This window comes from Piliocolobus tephrosceles, chromosome 1 (genome assembly GCF_002776525.5).
Source record: "Piliocolobus tephrosceles isolate RC106 chromosome 1, ASM277652v3, whole genome shotgun sequence".
Classification (NCBI taxonomy): Eukaryota; Metazoa; Chordata; class Mammalia; order Primates; family Cercopithecidae; genus Piliocolobus; species Piliocolobus tephrosceles.
In genome coordinates, this window is record NC_045434.1 from 206349902 (window position 1) to 206366634 (window position 16733).

General features: G+C 46.2%; 1 protein-coding gene across 1 annotated transcript in view; it reads right to left on the bottom strand.

The window, feature by feature from the left end:
• Positions 1-12059, bottom strand: part of SPEN (spen family transcriptional repressor) — a 100665-nt gene extending 88606 nt beyond the window's left edge. The window contains exon 1 of the mRNA XM_023193503.2: positions 11617-12059. Within this exon, the coding sequence (XP_023049271.1) occupies positions 11617-11699 (83 nt within the window). The 5' untranslated portion in view covers positions 11700-12059. The remainder of the gene's footprint in view (positions 1-11616) is intronic.
• Between the last annotated feature and the right edge of the window lie 4674 nt (positions 12060-16733).

Sequence of the window (16733 nt, forward strand, 5' to 3'; positions counted from 1 at the left end):
TCTTTATAAAGCACAGATTAGTATAATGGAGTATAACAGAGCACACAGTCATTTTTTTAAAATTAACTCTGGCACACACTCATAATCCCAAGTGCATTGCTTGAGTTCAGAAGTTTGAGATCAGCCTGGGCAACATAGTGAAATCTCATCCCTACCAAAAATACAAATATTAGTTGAGCATGGAGCGTGCACCTGTAGTCCCAGCTACTTGGGAGGCTGAGATGGGAGGATCATCTCAGAAGGTAAAGGCTGCAGTAAGCCATGATCACACCACTGTATTCCAGCCTGGGTGACAGAGAGAGACCCTGTCTCAAAAAACAAAAGAACTATAAATAGAGTGCAGTGGCACATACCTGTAATCCTATATACCTGGGAGGTTGAGGTGGAAGTATTGCTTGAAGCCAAAAGTTGGAGGCTGCAGTGAGCTATGATCTCACCTGTGTATAGCCACTGCACTGCAGCCTGGGTGACATTGTCAGACTCCATCTCTTAATTTAAAAAAAAAAACTAAAAAAGAAAACTGACTGCAATATAATTTAAAACTATTTGAAACTTTACAAATACTAATTAAGGAGAGATATGTTTGATTGAAGAACATAGCTGGTTAGCAGAAGGATTCATTTCAAAGTAACTGATACACCAATGTCACATATAATAGCTATACACTATTTTGAAACATTAAGTTTTTTGTTTGTTTTTTCAAACAGGGTTTTGCTCTTATTGCCCAGGGTAGAGCACAGCAGCACAATACCGGCTCACTGTAGCCTCTGCCTCATGGGCCCAAGTGATCCTCCCATCTCAGCCTCCTGAACAGCTGGGACTACTGCACCACCATGACCGGACTTTTTTTTTTTTTTTTTAAAGCCTGGGTTTCACCATGTTGCCCAAACTGGTCTGGAACTCCTAAACTCAAGTGATCCACCTGCCTCGCCCTTCCAAAGTGCTGGAATACAGGCGAGAGCCACTGTACCTGGCCAAGTTCTTTTAAAATTCAACTGATCATCCAAATACAGTCATGCATCACTTAAGAACAGGGATACATTCTGAGAAATGCATCTTTAGGTGATTTCATCATTGTGAAAACAACATAGGGCGTACTTATGCAAACCTCGATGGTAGAGCCTACTATACACCTAGGCTATGGTTTGGGTGGTATCAATTCTGTTGTACCAATTCTGATTTCCTAACTAGGAGGACTACAGGGTGGCAATACAGGAAAGTGTCCTTGTTGCAGGGAGGTACACACTAGAGAATTTAGAGTGGAAGGACATCATACCATAAAGACAACAGAGGGTAATGGAGCAAATGTGACAAAATGTTAACTGGGGAATTTGGGAGAAGGGGATGTGGGAGTTCTAGTCTCATCCTGAACTTTTTTTTTTTTTTCCTGGGCCCAATGACTCATGCCTGTAATCACAGCACTTTGGTAGGACAAGGCAGGAGGATCACTTGAACCCAGGAGTTCAAGAACAGTCTAGGCAACATAGTGAAACCTTGTCTCTTTTTTTTTTTGAGACGGAGTCTGGCTCTGTCACCCAGGCTGGAGTGCAGTGGCCGGATCTCAGCTCACTGCAAGCTCCGCCTTCCGGGTTTACGCCATTCTCCTGCCTCAGCTTCCCAAGTAGCTGGAACTACAGGCGCCCGCCACCTCGCCTGGCTAGTTTTTTTTTGTATTTTTTAGTAGAGACGGGGTTTCACCGTGTTAAGCCAGGATGGTCTCGATCTCCTGACCTAGTGATCCGCCCGTCTCAGCCTCCCAAAGTACTGGGATTACAGGCTTAAGCCACCACGCCCAGCCCCCGCTTTTTTTTTTGAGACAGAGTCTCTGTCTCAAAAAAGTACAGTGGCGCGATCTTGGCTCACTGCAACCTCCAACTCCCAGGTTCAAATGATTCTCCTGCTGCAGCATCCCAAGTAGCTGGGATTAGAGAAACGTGCCATCACGCCCAGCTAATTTTTGTATTTTTAGTAGACATGAGATTTCACTATGTTGGCCACGATGGTCTTGATCTCCTGACCTCATGATCCACCCACCGTGGCCTCCCAAAGTGCTGGGATTACAAGTGTGAGCCACCAGACCTTGTCTCTGGAACAAATTTTTTTAATTAGCTGGACATTATGGCTCATGCCTATAGTCCCAGATACTGAGAAGGCTAAGGTGAGAGGATACCATGAGCCCAGGAGGTCGAGGCTGCAGTGAACCATAATTATGCCATTACACTCCAACCTAGTGGAAAAAAAAAAAAATTATGGAAAAAAAAAATAGGGGCCAGGCATGGTGGCTCATGCCTGTAATACCAACACTTTGGGAGGCTGAGGTGGGCAGTTGCTTGAGGTCAGGAGTTCAAGACCAGCCTGGCCAACATGGTGAAACCCCATCTCTACTAAAATTACAAAAATTAGCTGGGTGTGGTGGCGTAGGCCTGTAGTCCCAGCTATTCAGTACGTTGAGGTAGGAGGATCACTTGAACTCAGGAGGTGGAGGTTGCAATGAGCTGAGATCACGCCACTGCACTTCAGCCTGGGCAACAGAATGAGACTCCGTCTCAAAAAGGCTGGGTGCAGTGGCTCGCACCTGTAATCCCAGCACTTTGAGAGGCTGAGGCAGACAGATCACTTGCGCCCAGGAGTTCAAGACCAGCCTGGGCAACAGAGTGAGACCTTGTCTCTAGAGAAAATACAAAAATTAGCCAAGTGTGGTAGTACGTGCCTGTAGTCCTAGCTACTTGGAAAGCTAAGGTGGGAGGATCTCTTGAGCCCGGGAGGTCAAAAGGACAGTGAGCAGTGATCACACCACTGCACTCCAGCCTGGGTGACAAAGTGAGATCTTGTCTCAAGAAAAAAAAAAAGGGCCGGGCGCGGTGGCTCAAGCCTGTAATCCCAGCACTTTGGGAGGCCGAGACGGGCGGATCACGAGGTCAGGAGATCGAGACCATCCTGGCTAACACAGTGAAACCCCGTCTCTACTAAAAATACAAAAAAACTAGCCGGGCGAGGTGGCGGGCGCCTGTAGTCCCAGCTACTCCGGAGGCTGAGGCAGGAGAATGGCGTAAACCCGGGAGGCGGAGCTTGCAGTGAGCTGAGATCTGGCCACTGCACTCCAGCTCGGGCGACAGAGCAAGACTCCGTCTCAAAAAAAAAAAAAAAAAAATACAGGAAGGAGAAAAGTAGATAGGCTATAGATGATGGTTGTTGGAGATGAACTATAGGTACTTGGGATTCACTGACTATTGTGTCCACTTTTGTGTATGTTCAAAATTCCTGAAATAGAATTTTTAACATATATAACACAAATTCATCATATAGTAACATATATGCTTCTTTACTAACACACCAAATAAAAGTATCTAGGCCAGGCGCGGTGGCTCATGACTGTAATCCCAGCACACTGGAAGGTCGAAGCGGGCGGATCACCTAAGATCAGGAGTTCAAGACCAGTCTGGCCAACATGGTGAAACCCCATCTCTACTAAAAATACAAAAATTAGCTGGGCGTGGTGGTGAGCGCCTGTAATCCCAGTTACTCGGGAGACTGAGGCAGGAGAACTGCTTGAACCTGGGAGGCAGAGATTGCAGTGAGCCAAGATCATGCCATAGCACTCCAGCCTGGGCAACACAGCAAGACTCTGTCTCAAAAAAAAAAAAAGTATCTGGCAGCAGTCTAACAGCTACTGTAATTTCCAAGTTGTGACGACTATAACGAAGTATTTGCAAAAACTGTAATACAAAATATGAAAATACATATGATTTGTATTGGTGATGAAAATCACAACTACTACCTATCAGTTTTCTCTATATTACAGTTGAAGGAAATATTAGATCCCAGTAAGAAGTTACTAAAAATAAAGATGTATTTTCCCACCCAAGTTTAGTACTTCCTCCTGAATTCTGATCGACATGGTGTTCATTAAAGATTCTAACATCCGGCCGGGCGCGGTGGCTCACGCCTGTAATCCCAGCACTTTGGGAGGCCGAGGCGGGTGGATCATGAGGTCAGGAGATCGAGACCATCCTGGCTAACATGGTAAAACCTCGTCTCTACTAAAACTACAAAAAAATTAGCCGGGCATGGTGGCAGGTGCCTGTAATCCCAGCTACTCGGGAGGCTGACGCAGGAGAATGGCGTGAACCCAGGAGGTGGAGCTTGCAGTGAGCCAAGATCGCACCACTGCACTCCAGCCTGGGCAACAGGAGAGACTCTGTCTCAAAAAAAAAAAAAGATTCTAACATCCTTTTAATATAATAAAGTAATAAATTGTTCTTTTATCTTTTAATCCAAGGAGACTTTTAAATAATCTTGAATGCAAATGAGCCTTCACTGCAAACAGCATACATATATGTATGTGTGTGTGTGTGTGTGTGTGTGTGTGTATATATATATATATATATATTTTTTTTTCCTTGAAACAGAGTCTTGCTCTGTCACCCAGGCTGGAGTGCAATGGCATGCTCTCAGCTCACCGCAACCTCCACCTCCTGGGTTCAAGCGATTCTCCTGCCTCAGCCTCCCAAGTAGCTGGGATTATAGGCGCTCACCACTATGCCAGGCTAATTTTTTGTATTTTTAGTAGAGACAGGGTTTCACCATGTTGGTCAGGCTCATCTCGAACTCCTGACCTTGTGATCCACCCACCTCAGCCTCCCAAAGTGCTGGGATTACAGGCAGGAGCACCGCGTCCGGCTGCAAACAGCGTAATGTTAAAAAATTAATGGTTCAGACAAAATACTTCTACCACTCACCAATTTGATTGGTAAAAGACAAATTGCTACGTGTTGAATGTAGTTTTGTAAACTACAAAATGTTTTTTGAGTTCATAAGCCCCAGTTTTTAAATCAAAGGAAAAAATATGATGTGAAAAAAAAACCACTTTTAGTCAAACAGTTTTAAGAATCAAAGAAACTATGAATGTATTACATGTAAAAGTACATATGTGTAACGTAATGGGAATATGACAATCAAAGTCAATATAATGTATAATTAGATAAATCTTCATATCATTTGGCAATGTTCCCTAGTGACCCAAACAGCATCTAATACAAAGACACCCACATGCAACCCATGCATTTAAGGCTGGACTAAAAATCTAGCACCAGGGACACAGTATAAGAAATAGTGTTTCTCAGGCCAGGCGCGGTGGCTCAAGCCTGTAATCCCAGCACTTTGGGAGGCCGAGACGGGCGGATCATGAGGTCAGGAGATCGAGACCATCCTGGCTAACACGGTGAAACCCCGTCTCTACTAAAAATACAAAAAACTAGCCGGGCGAGGTGGCGGGCGCCTGTAGTCCCAGCAACTCCGGAGGCTGAGGCAGGAGAATGGCGTAAAACCCGGGAGGTGGAGCTTGCAGTGAGCTGAGATCCGGCCACTGCACTCCAGCCCAGGAGACACAGCAAGACTCCGTCTCAAAAAAAAAAAAAAAAAAAAAAAAAGAAATAGTGTTTCTCGTTTGAATTTTCCCACAAATATTCCTTAATTCTAAGGATTGGAGCAGTTCCTTAAACTATATAATACAAATCTTTAAATATGCTAGAGTTCATTTCATTTCTATACTCAAAATGAAATCATAATTAAATCCAAGAATTCACTAAATTTAAGTTAGGATTTTACAGAGCCATTCCACTATGGTTTTTTTAGATGCTTGTAATCTTCAACTTGGCAGACAGGGATACACGTAGGGAGAACAATCTGAATATTGAGATACTTTAAAATTGTATCAAAAAAATCTTCACTCACCGAAAAGCATATTTCCACACACTAAAAACCAGCAAGATATCACACCAAAATTACATGGTTTATAATAAAATGATTAACATTCTAATTGGTTTCCACAGAGAGGTACACTATTTTCATTCAAAATATGTGTAGCTCTAAGGCACGTAAAAATATTAAGTTTAAAAAATTTTTAAATCAAATAGTAAAGATTTAACTACAGACAAACATACTCTACTTAGTCTCCCTGTTCAGCAAGCTAATATATGTGTTTCAAGGGGCTGAATGGCACTTATTTCAAATCATCCAATAACACAATTCAGGAGCCCAATTTAATGAATATATACACCAAGGTATTTTCAGCCTACGTTATTTACTCTAAATATTGTGGACGGTTAACTACAGCTCAAACTAACACTAAAAATGTTTTAAAAATAAAAGCAAGCAGGCCGGGCATAGTGGCTCGCACCTGTAATCCCAGCACTTTGGGAGGCAGAGGCAGGCAGATCACTTGAGGTCAGGAGTTCGAGACCAGCCTGGCCAACATGGTGAAACCCCGACTCTAATAAAAATACAAAAATTAGCCCAGGCGCAGTGGCTCATGCTTGTAATACCAGCACTTTGGGAGGCCAAGGAGGGCAAATCACGAGATCAGGAGTGAGAACAGTCTGGCCAACATAGTAAAACCCCGTCTCTACTAAAAATACAAAAATTAGCTGGGTATGGTGGCAAGCACCTGTAATCCCAGCTACTCGAGAAGCTAAGGCGGGAGAATCACTTGAACTGGGAAGGCAGAAGTTGCAGTGAGCTGAGACCATGCCATTGAACTCCAGCCTGGGCGACAGAGCGAGATTCCATCTCAAAAAAGTGAATAAAAAGAAAAATAAAAGCAAAGGCTGGGCAAGCTGGCTCATGCCTGTAATTTACCCAGCACTCTGGGAGGTCAAGGTGGGAGGATCACTTGAGCCCAGGAGTTCAAGACCAGGGCTGGGCAACATACGGAGACCTTCCATCCCTACAAAATATTAGTCGGGTGTGGTGGCACATGCCTGTGGTCCTAGCTACTTTGGAGGCTGAGGTGGGAGGATCGCTTGAGCCTGGGAGGTCAAGGCTGCATTTAGCCATGATCCATCTTGGGTGACTCTATCTCAACCAATCAGTCAGTCAATTAATAAAAGCAAAGAAATATATAGTCTCCGATTGGATATGCTGGTTCTCATGGAATAGTTTAAATTTTTTTTTTTAATTTCAGTAAAATTTCAAACTAGGGGGAAAGGGAAACTTGAAAGACTATTTGGAAAAACCTCCTACATAAATTTTCCCAAAGGATTAGTGTTCACAGGATTTAAAATGTCCCATAAATCAAGCTGAAACCTCTTCATAAGCATACCACACAATACAATCCCAGCAATCACGAGTCTACAACAAAGGTATTTAGAAAAAGGTGCCCTCTACACAAGTGAAACACTATCATTCTTCCTGGCACTGGGCCCTGTATTTTCCTCCAATCTGCCAGGGGCATTCCTTTTGGCAAATAAAATCCATTTTGTTATTTTTTATTATTTTGTATAATCTGTATAATTTTTCTGTATTATTCTGTATTGCTTTATATAATTATTCTGTGTAATTTTTAATGTTGCTTCGAGATAACTCTGAATTTTTTGTTTTATTTTTAAAATGTGCAAAAGCCTATCATGAAAATAGATATTGAAAATCAGTATATTCAAAACCAGAGGTGGTTCCACAGACGGGATGGGGGTGGTATGGGTGGTATGGCCATAGACAAGAAGTGGTTTCATAGAAACCTTCTGGTCTCAAATGAAGAAGCGATGTAACAATGATACAGGTTACAGTGAGTCAAATGTGTTTAAGTCTAAAAATATCCCTAGTAGTCAGGACAAGGAAATTCAATATTTTATATTGTGTCCCAGAGGTAAAGATATCTAAAATGTAATAACTATTCCATCTATTTAACTTAGGAAAACCACTGTGATCAAACATTTAAAATCAGCAAAAACAAATTACATTTTTAAATGGGTCTCATTCTCCGCTCCCCCCCACAAGACGGAGTCTTGCTCTGTCGCCCAGGCTAGAGTGCAATGGCACAATCTCAGCTCACTGAAACCTCCACCTCCCAGGTTCAAGCGATTCCCCTGCCTCAGCCACCCAAGTAGCCGGGACTACAGGCGCACACTACTATGCAGAGCCAATTTTTTTGTATTTTAGTAGAGACCGGATTTTCCATGTTCACCAGACTGGTCTTGAACTCTCAGCTTCATGATTCGCCTGCCTCGGCCTCCCAAAGTGCTGGGATAACAGATGTGAGCCACCGCGCCCAGCCTCTAAAACAGTATTTTTACACGAGGGGCTACCTCACTTCACCTCTGCATAATCTTTAACCTAGTCTCTAAAACTGGAGTTGGATGGGAAGAACATAAATTCACAACATACTTAAAATCTGAAAAGATAAAGATTTTAAATATTTTAAGGGTTTTATTCATTTGCTCATTCCAATTCAAGGAGTCGCCTTTGCACACACCTCTCCCTCTCATAACTAAAAGACAGGAATCAATTGTTGTATAACTCCTCCCTTCCCCCTTCAACCCAGCTAACGTACAAAGGAAAGGGCTTTCTCTATTGTGCCCCTGTAATGAATCTTTGTTAACTAAAACCCAATTCAGAAATAGTTCTCATTTAATTTTTTTAAATCAGCAAACTGAAAACTGTAAAAATAACAACAGATTTATTATTATTGCAAGAAAAGAAAAGCCAATTTTTGTAAATGTTCTGATTATGTTTTAAGGATTTCGTCTTTCTTTGGCACTGGGGGGGGCCAAATCACCATCCTCCTCTCAATCTACCGTTCATTTAAAAACAAACAAAACAATCAGAATGTAAATTTAAAAATAAATTAAAATTTTTTTAAAGAATTGACTGATCTCTTTTTTCTGTTAAAACATCTCTAAGCTGTCCCCAAAGCTGTCTGGTTTAATCTTTTTGTAAAATCCAAACACTTACTACAAAAGCCTAATCACTGTTAAGAGAACATTCATCTTGAAAACGTTTTACATAATGTATTCCCAGTGTACACCTCTTAATCCTGTAAAACAGTTATTAATGTAATCAGCTGGGGAAAAGGGTAAGAGTAGGCACTTAAAGTTCAGTTTTAATATAGGTATTGCATGGTTTTTCTCATTCTGATTTCTACAAGACACCGGAAGTGAATACTACTTCATTTTCTTGCAGGGACATCATTCTGGTACAACTACCTTTTTATTCCTTTCACTTATTCATATTTCATTTTTACTCCTAGTAGCAATCACACATTTTACAAAATATATCCCACAATAGGGATAAAAAGCCTTGAGTTCCTCCAAACAAGGTCCATTTAGCTCCACGGCTGGATCAGCAGGAACATTTCTTGTACATGCAGAAAGATAAACAAGAAACCAGAAATAGACATTACCTGGATTTTGGGGGATGAGGGGAGGAAGTGTGGGAACTGGGAATCCCAGGGTCAGAGGTGGAGATTTTTCTCTGTATACCTTTCACGTGCTTTGAACCCATAAAAAATGTACTGTCTATTTAAAGAACTAAATAGATTTGTTTAAAAATGAAAAAAAAGACCTTTAAATGATTTTTTTTAAAAAGACCTTTAAAATAAAAGAATTCCAGTGACACATGATCTGCTTAGTTTTCAAATAATCTGCTTTTATCAGTAGCATCTGCTTTTACTCTGCAATAGGTAAGATACTCCTTTGAATGCAGTCGTGAGCAAAGTGCCAGCTAAGCCGTTTTTAATACAGTAATGTTCTTCCAAACTGCCGCTTTCCAAGGCAGCTCGAATCCTCCGCCCCCTCCTCCCTCTGTGCATTCTGAGATCGGCTCTGCTGATTCCCACATAAAGTGGGTCCTGGCCGCCATTTTAGAAAGTCATTCACACAAGCCAGACCGCAGCACCGTCCACTAAGAACCCTTCCAAAGCTGCCTGGGACGATTTCTTCTTTCTTCTCTGCCCCCTCATCTTGCAGAGGGGCCAAACTCCCCACCACAGGCATGCAATGTCTCTAGAATCTGCATAATAAGAAATGACACGTCTGGGCACATAACACTGAGCAGCGAGCGAATGCTGCAATGCACGTGCTTGCACATCAGTGCATACGAATTTCCCAGGCAGAGACCTACAGAGAAAGTCCGCAGGGGATTAAAGTGAGCACATCTAAGTGGTTTTTCCACTCCAATAATCTGCACCTAAATGATTTTTCCATCAAAACACTGACGATACTGGGGGAGACGGCAGGAGGTAGGTAGGAGGCGGGTAAGGGGTGGAGCAGCGCCAGGAAGAGAAAGTTCCCATCTGCTTCCCAATCCAGCCTGTGGTCTCCCCTTCATCCTAGGGCACAGAGGTGAATTTTTGCTCCCTGCCTCCCCCCGCCCCCGCCTGGTTTCTCAGGCACGACGTAGTAAACACCAGGAGAGTCTCTGGAAGCGCGCACCTCCCCCCGGCCTGCCGAGGACAGCTCCAGCAGGTTATGAATGGCCCCACGATTCCCGGCTCCTTTTCACACGCGGACACGCGCAGACGCGCGCTCCAGAGGCGAGGGTTTAATGCCCCAGTAACAGCAACCACCAACACAATCAATGATCCTCCATTTAAAAGACAGGAGGCTCTGCCGCCGCTGCTTCCATTTCCTTATCCAAACGGCTCAAGGCGAGCGACGCAATCTATTTTTCCCATGGTGACTCATTAATGAGGACGCTCCATAATTTCCTTCACTCACTACATAGTAAGGGAAATTAAAAGCCAAACTTGAAACCTTCCAGGGTCTTAAATATCGGAATAAACTGTCATTTTCGAGGACAATCACAGATTTGCTGTGGTCCCTCTGAATTTGCACCAAGTACAAGCCAATCGTCATTTTAATAAGTGTTTTATGCGGAGGCCTATCCGTTACGGTACACAAGCATTTCACAAAGAAAACGCGCTACATGCTATTCAATAAGATGTATCAAGGACAACATTTATTCTTTTAATTCACAAAAATTTTCAGGGGAGGTATTTTTTTTTTTTTTAAGCTACACCTTCTCATCGTAAAAGGTTTGGAATGTTTTACCGTTTGATTCGGGAATTCAGGGGTGGGGGGCACCAGGGTCTTAGGGCGGCCGGGGAGTGCGACCCGAAGCTACGGGCGCCAGGGCGGGCAACCTCCTGTCACAGTCCGCGGTCTCCTCCGCCGGGGACGAAGGAGCCCAAACGGGCGCACCAACTTATTTCACACCACTCTCAGCCTCGCAAAAACGAGAAACGTTTGCCATTCCCAGTGAGTTTCAAGGGTGCAAATCCTCCGGAGAGATCCTAGGTGGTCTCTCCGAGTCCGTGACGCGCCCACAGTACCTACTGTGACTTCTGTTTTCGCACCGCCTTTCCCTTCGCACGGAACCCTCCCGAAGTCAGACATTGCCGAGCGCCCGCCGAGCGGCTCGGAGTGGCGGTGCCGGACCGGGCTGTCGGGCGGGCTCGGGTCCCGGCTGCTCCGGGCCCGGCACAGCGCGCAAGGACGCGACCCCACCGTCCAGCGCGGCTCCCACCGGCTCCCGGGCCGACGCGAGGGCAGCCCCTGGGCGCCGGCTGCCTGGAGGCCGAGCCTCGGCCACCTCCCTCGTCAGGGACGCGGCCGCCGGGGCCCCGCGGGCTCTTGGAAGGCTGCGCGGCTCCACCGCCCGCACCGCCGACACGAGGCCCAACGCCGCAACGCGGGTCGAGCGGCTGACGAGGTCCCACAGAGCCCGTGGGTCCGGGCCGGGGTCCTCCTCACCAGCTCTGCGCTCCGGGAGGGGCCGGCAACGGGCCGGGCCGAGAAGCGGCGCCCGAGGAGCAAGCGCGGCCGCGGGCCTCGTGTCACTCACCGTTTGAAATGCTCGATGATCTTCTCTTCCCGCACGTTCTCGGGTAAGTTGCCCACCCAGAGGTGCCTGGTTTCCCGGACCATGCTGGGCGGCGTGCCGGCGACCGCCGCTGCTGGCTCCCCCTCGCCGGCTTCGTACGAGACCGTCAGCGCCGGGAGACGGGTGCCGGGGCGGCGGCGGCGGCGGCTGCGGCGGTGGCGTCGGCAGCGGCGGCGGCTCCTCCGGCTCCCCCTCGTGCAGAGACCATCCCTCTCCCCCAGGTTCTGACTCTCGGGCCTCGCAGCTCCGCTCTGCCGCCACCACACACCCGAAGCCGACCCTCGCGCTCCGGCGGCGCATGCGCCCGGGCAGCGGCGGGCGGGGGAGCGGGAGGAGGGGCGAGCGGGACACGGGCGGCAGCGACTACGACGAAGCTGGCGCTGTGGCAGCCGGACGCTTCCCACCGGCGCGCGCGGCCCGCCTCCCGCCGCCGCACCGCCTCCCCCTCGCCGCGGGCGCGCGCGCGTCCTCCCGCCCGCCTTGGCGGAGACGCTGAGTTCCTCCCAGCTGGCGCGCAGGCGCGCCGGCCGGGCGACGAACTGAGGAACGCCTGGCGGGGAAGCAACGCTTGCGCGCTCGGTCCCGTGCGCAGGCGCGTAGCTTCTAGTGGAGTCCCGCTGCCTGGCGGGCTCTACGTCGGGTTCCCGCGCCGGGCAAGGGGCGGCTGGGGAGGCAGGGGCGGTCTTTAGCCCCTCCAGCGGTAACCCCAGGCCCTGGCCTGGTGGAAGATATGAAGAGAAATGCAATTGGTTTCCACAGGGCTACGCGTCAAAGCGGCTGCCAAGGCCTGTCCCCTAGAAGCCAGACCCCTTCGTCCTCCGTTCACCCGGCGGCCAGCTCCCGGCGTTTCCGGGTACTTGGATCCTTGCCTGCTTGGGAAAGCGATCATTAAAAGGGTGCCCTTTTCACTGCCCTGCTGAACAGCGACGGCTTCAGAAACGCATCCCATCCAAGAGTCACTGGCTTGTAACATGAAGCAACATTTTTTTTTTTTTTTAAACGGAGTCTTGCTTTGTTGCCCAGGCTGCTGGAGTGCAGTGGCACGGTCTCGGCTCACTGCAACCTCCGCCTCCCAGGCTCAAGCGATTCTCCTGCCTCAGCCTCCCAAGTAGCTGGGTTTACAGGCACCCGCAAACACAACTGGCTAATTTTTGTATTTTTATTAGAAACAGGGTTTCACCATGTAGGCCAGACTGGTCTTGAACTCCTGACCTCAGGTGATCCGCCCGCCTCAGCCTCCCAAAATGCTGGGATTACAGGCGTGAGCCACTGCACGCGGCCTAAGCAACTTTTTTATATAGGATCTTGCGAAACCGTTTGCAAGATACCCTTGCTGATCGCTATGGTATACAAAGAATAAAACGAAAATGAGACAGTTAGGAATCCAATAGTGTTCCCCTCAGAGGGTTTACCATAATTTAATGTTCAAACAGATAAAGGAATTAGACCTCTGGCCTTTCCAGGCCTAAGAGCTTTTGAAACCTGCAGTTGAACTTTCTTTTTTTTTTTCTTTTTTTGAGATGGACTTTCGCTCGTTACCCAAGCTGGAGTGCAATGGCACTCTCAGCTCCCTGCAACCTCCGCCTCCCAGATTCAAGCGATTCTCCTGTCTCAGCCTTCGGAGTAGTTGGAATTACAAGCGCGTACCACCACGCCAGGCTAGTTTTTTGTTATTTGTAGTAAAGATGGGGCTTCACCATGTTGGCCAGGCTAGTCTCGAAATCCTGACCTCAGGTGATCCGCCCACCTCGGCCTCCCAAAGTGCTGGGATTACAGGCGTGAGCCACCATGTCAGGCCAGTTGAACTTTTACATAAAGGCCAATTTACAGATATTAAAGGAAAACCCATAAAATTAATGCAACTATATTGAGAGAAAAAATAAAATTGTTTATAATAAATATCCACAGAAATACCAGAGGTGTGCTGCTTCAGGTGCAAGCCAGATTTTTTTTTTTTTCTTTGAGATGCAGTCTTACTCTGTCACCAGGCTGGAGTGAAGTGGTACCATCTCGGCTCACTGCAACCTCCGCCTCCCAGATTCAAGCAATTCTCCTGCCTCAGCCTCCCAAGTAGCTGGGACTACAGGCGCGAACCATCAGGCCCAGGTAATTTTTTTACTTTTAGTAGAGGCGGGATTTCACCATGCTGTCCAGGATGGTCTCGATCTGTTGACTTCATGATCTGCCCCCCTCAGCCTTCCAAAGTGCTGGTATTACAGGCATGAGCCACCAACCCGGCCAATTTTAAATACTTGGTCTCATGGATTGTCTCCTTAACTACAAACCAACTTACACTATTTGAATTCGAAAATATTGTCACCATGAACAATGGCACTAATATCTCAGGTCACCTATGCATAACTAAATTGTTTCTTTGTAGTCTCAGCTACTGGAGAGGCTAAGGCAGAAGCATCACCTGAGTCCAGGAGTTCCAAGCTGTAGTGCACTATGATAGTGCCTTGAAAAGCCCCAACACTCCAGCCTCAGCGAGAAACCCCTCTCTTAAAAAACGAAAAAAAAAAAGTAGAATTCACTATTTACATCTGGCCACTTCTGTGTCACAATTATCACATGAGGAAAGTCAGGCTAGCACCCTACGACCTAAACTCATGAACTATTCAGTAGTGTGAATGTGGCTGCAGTTAGTCAAGTGTTGAACTGGTATGCATTTTTCTATAAAGCATGAATTTGAATACAAGCACCCAAGTTTGAAGCACATTTTAAAATCTGATGTAAATTACTCATTTAAAATCTGATAGACTCTGAATTACCTAAAACCTCTTGGGAAAGACCAGTGTCACCATAAACAACACAGTCACCATGAAGAACAGTGTCACCTCAATTGTATTAAAAGGTGCAACTGACAAGAGGATTCAAGAAAGTGTCTTGCAATTAGAGAAATAAAGGGCATGTCTCACCTTGAATGCAGGCTTCTGTTAAAATCATGATTTTAGAAAAAAAAAAAAAAGCCAGGTGCGATGGCTCACACCTGTAATCCCAGCATTTTGGGAGGCTGAGATGGACGGATCACCTGAGGTCAGGAGTTCCAGACCAGCCTAGCCAACATGGTAAAACCCCATCTCTAATAAAAATAAAATAAAAAATTAGCCGGGTGTGGTGGCACGCGCCTGTAATCCCAGCTACTTGGGAGGCTGAGGCAGGAGAATCGCTTGACCCTGGGAGGTGGAGGTTGCAGTGAGCCGAGACCAAGCCATCTCACTCCAGCCTGAGCAACAAGAGCGAAACTGAAAATGTTTGTTTGTTTGTTTTGAGACAGAGTCTTGCTCTGTCACCTGGAGGTGACTGGAGTGCAGTGGCACAATCTTGGTTCACTGCAAGCTCCGCCTCCTGGGTTCACGCCATTCTTCTGCCTCAGCCTCCCAAGTAGCTGGGACTACAGGCACCCACCACCACACCTGGCTAAATTTTTATTTTATTTTTAGTAGAGATGGGGTTTCACCATGTTAGCCAGGATGGTTTCGATCTCCTGACCTTGTGATCCGTCCGCCTCGGCCTCCCAAAGTGCTAGGATTACAGGCATGAGCCACCATGCCCAGCCTAAAAAAGCATTTTTAAAAAAACACATTATCAGACTGGGCACAGTGGCTCATGCCTATAATCCCAGCACTTTGGGAGGCCGAGGTGGGTGGATCACCTAAGACCAGGGGATCAAGACCAGCCTGGTCAACATGGTGAAACCTAGCCTCTACTAAAAATACAAAAATTAGTCTGGCATGGTGGTACTCACCTGTAATCCCAGTTACTCAGGAGGCCGAGGCAGGACAATCGCTTGAACCTGGAAGGCAGAGGTTACAGTGAGCCAAGATCATGCCACTGCACTCCAGCCTGGGAGATAGAGTGAGACTCAGTCTCAAAAAAAAAAAAATTCATCATTATAGCCAGGTACTGTAGTCAAATCAAGATACAGTGATTGCATGTCAAGTATGAAGTTTCTTGCTTTTTTGTTTTGTTTTGGTTGACTTTTTCTATTGCAAAAGCTCTTAATGGGGCCAGGCGCGGTGGCTCAAGCCTATAATCCCAGCACTTTGGGAGGCCAAGACGGGCAGATCACAAGGTCAGAAGATCGAGACCATCCTGGCTAACACGGTGAAACCCCGTCTCTACTAAAAAATACAAAAAACTAGCCAGGCGAGGTGGCGGGCGCCTGTAGTCCCAGCTACTCGGGAGGCTGAGGCAGGAGAATGGCGTAAACCCGGGAGACGGAGCTTGCGTTGAGCTGAGATCCGGCCACTGCACTCCAGCCTGGGCGACAGAGCGAGACTGCGTCTCAAAAAAAAAAAAAAAAAGGCTCTTAATAACAAAACTGGTAAGTACATGCCCTTTGCTCAGCCCCAAATCAAGTTTTTGATTTTCTCAGTGCTTTTCATTTTTGCTGACAATGCATCAAAAAACACCAGAAAAGCTTTTCTCCATTGGTATTCCTGTTACAAAGCTTTACAGGGGCAGAACTTCATTAAAGCATGTATCTTTGTTATGTTTTCAATAGAAAGGCAACCCACTCTGTTAATCTCTGATGATTTTTAATTTAACAATAATTGATGCTCATTGAAAAAGATCAAAAAGTAAGTTGTGATTTATCTATGATAAATGGATGGTGAAGCGAATTTCCTCATTTGATTATTAAAGATAATTCAGAAAGCTGACATTAAAGCAGAGCCATTTGCAAAGTGAATTAAAATAGATTTGTTTTTAATCAGGTTTTATTTTTCACACTGTGAGGAGCTGCTGTATTTAGCATGCTAGACATGCTCAAAGAGTTCAGTCATGCGTAATGAAAGCTCAGATGGAAAAAGTGTCTGAGCCTCAAACTCAGGCTTTGAATGCTAACCCAACCAGTAGAGTAGTAAAATAATATCTCCATTTAAACAGGAGGACATGATAGTTATCAGATTTTAACAAGAATTTGGTTACAAATCAGGTCCCAAGCTATTAAAATTAAGCTGTTTCGGCCAGGTGCGGTGGTTCACACCTGTAATCCCAGCACTTTGGGAGGCCGAGATGGGTGGATCACCTGAGGTCAGGAGTTCGAGACCAGCCTGACCAACATGGAGAAACCC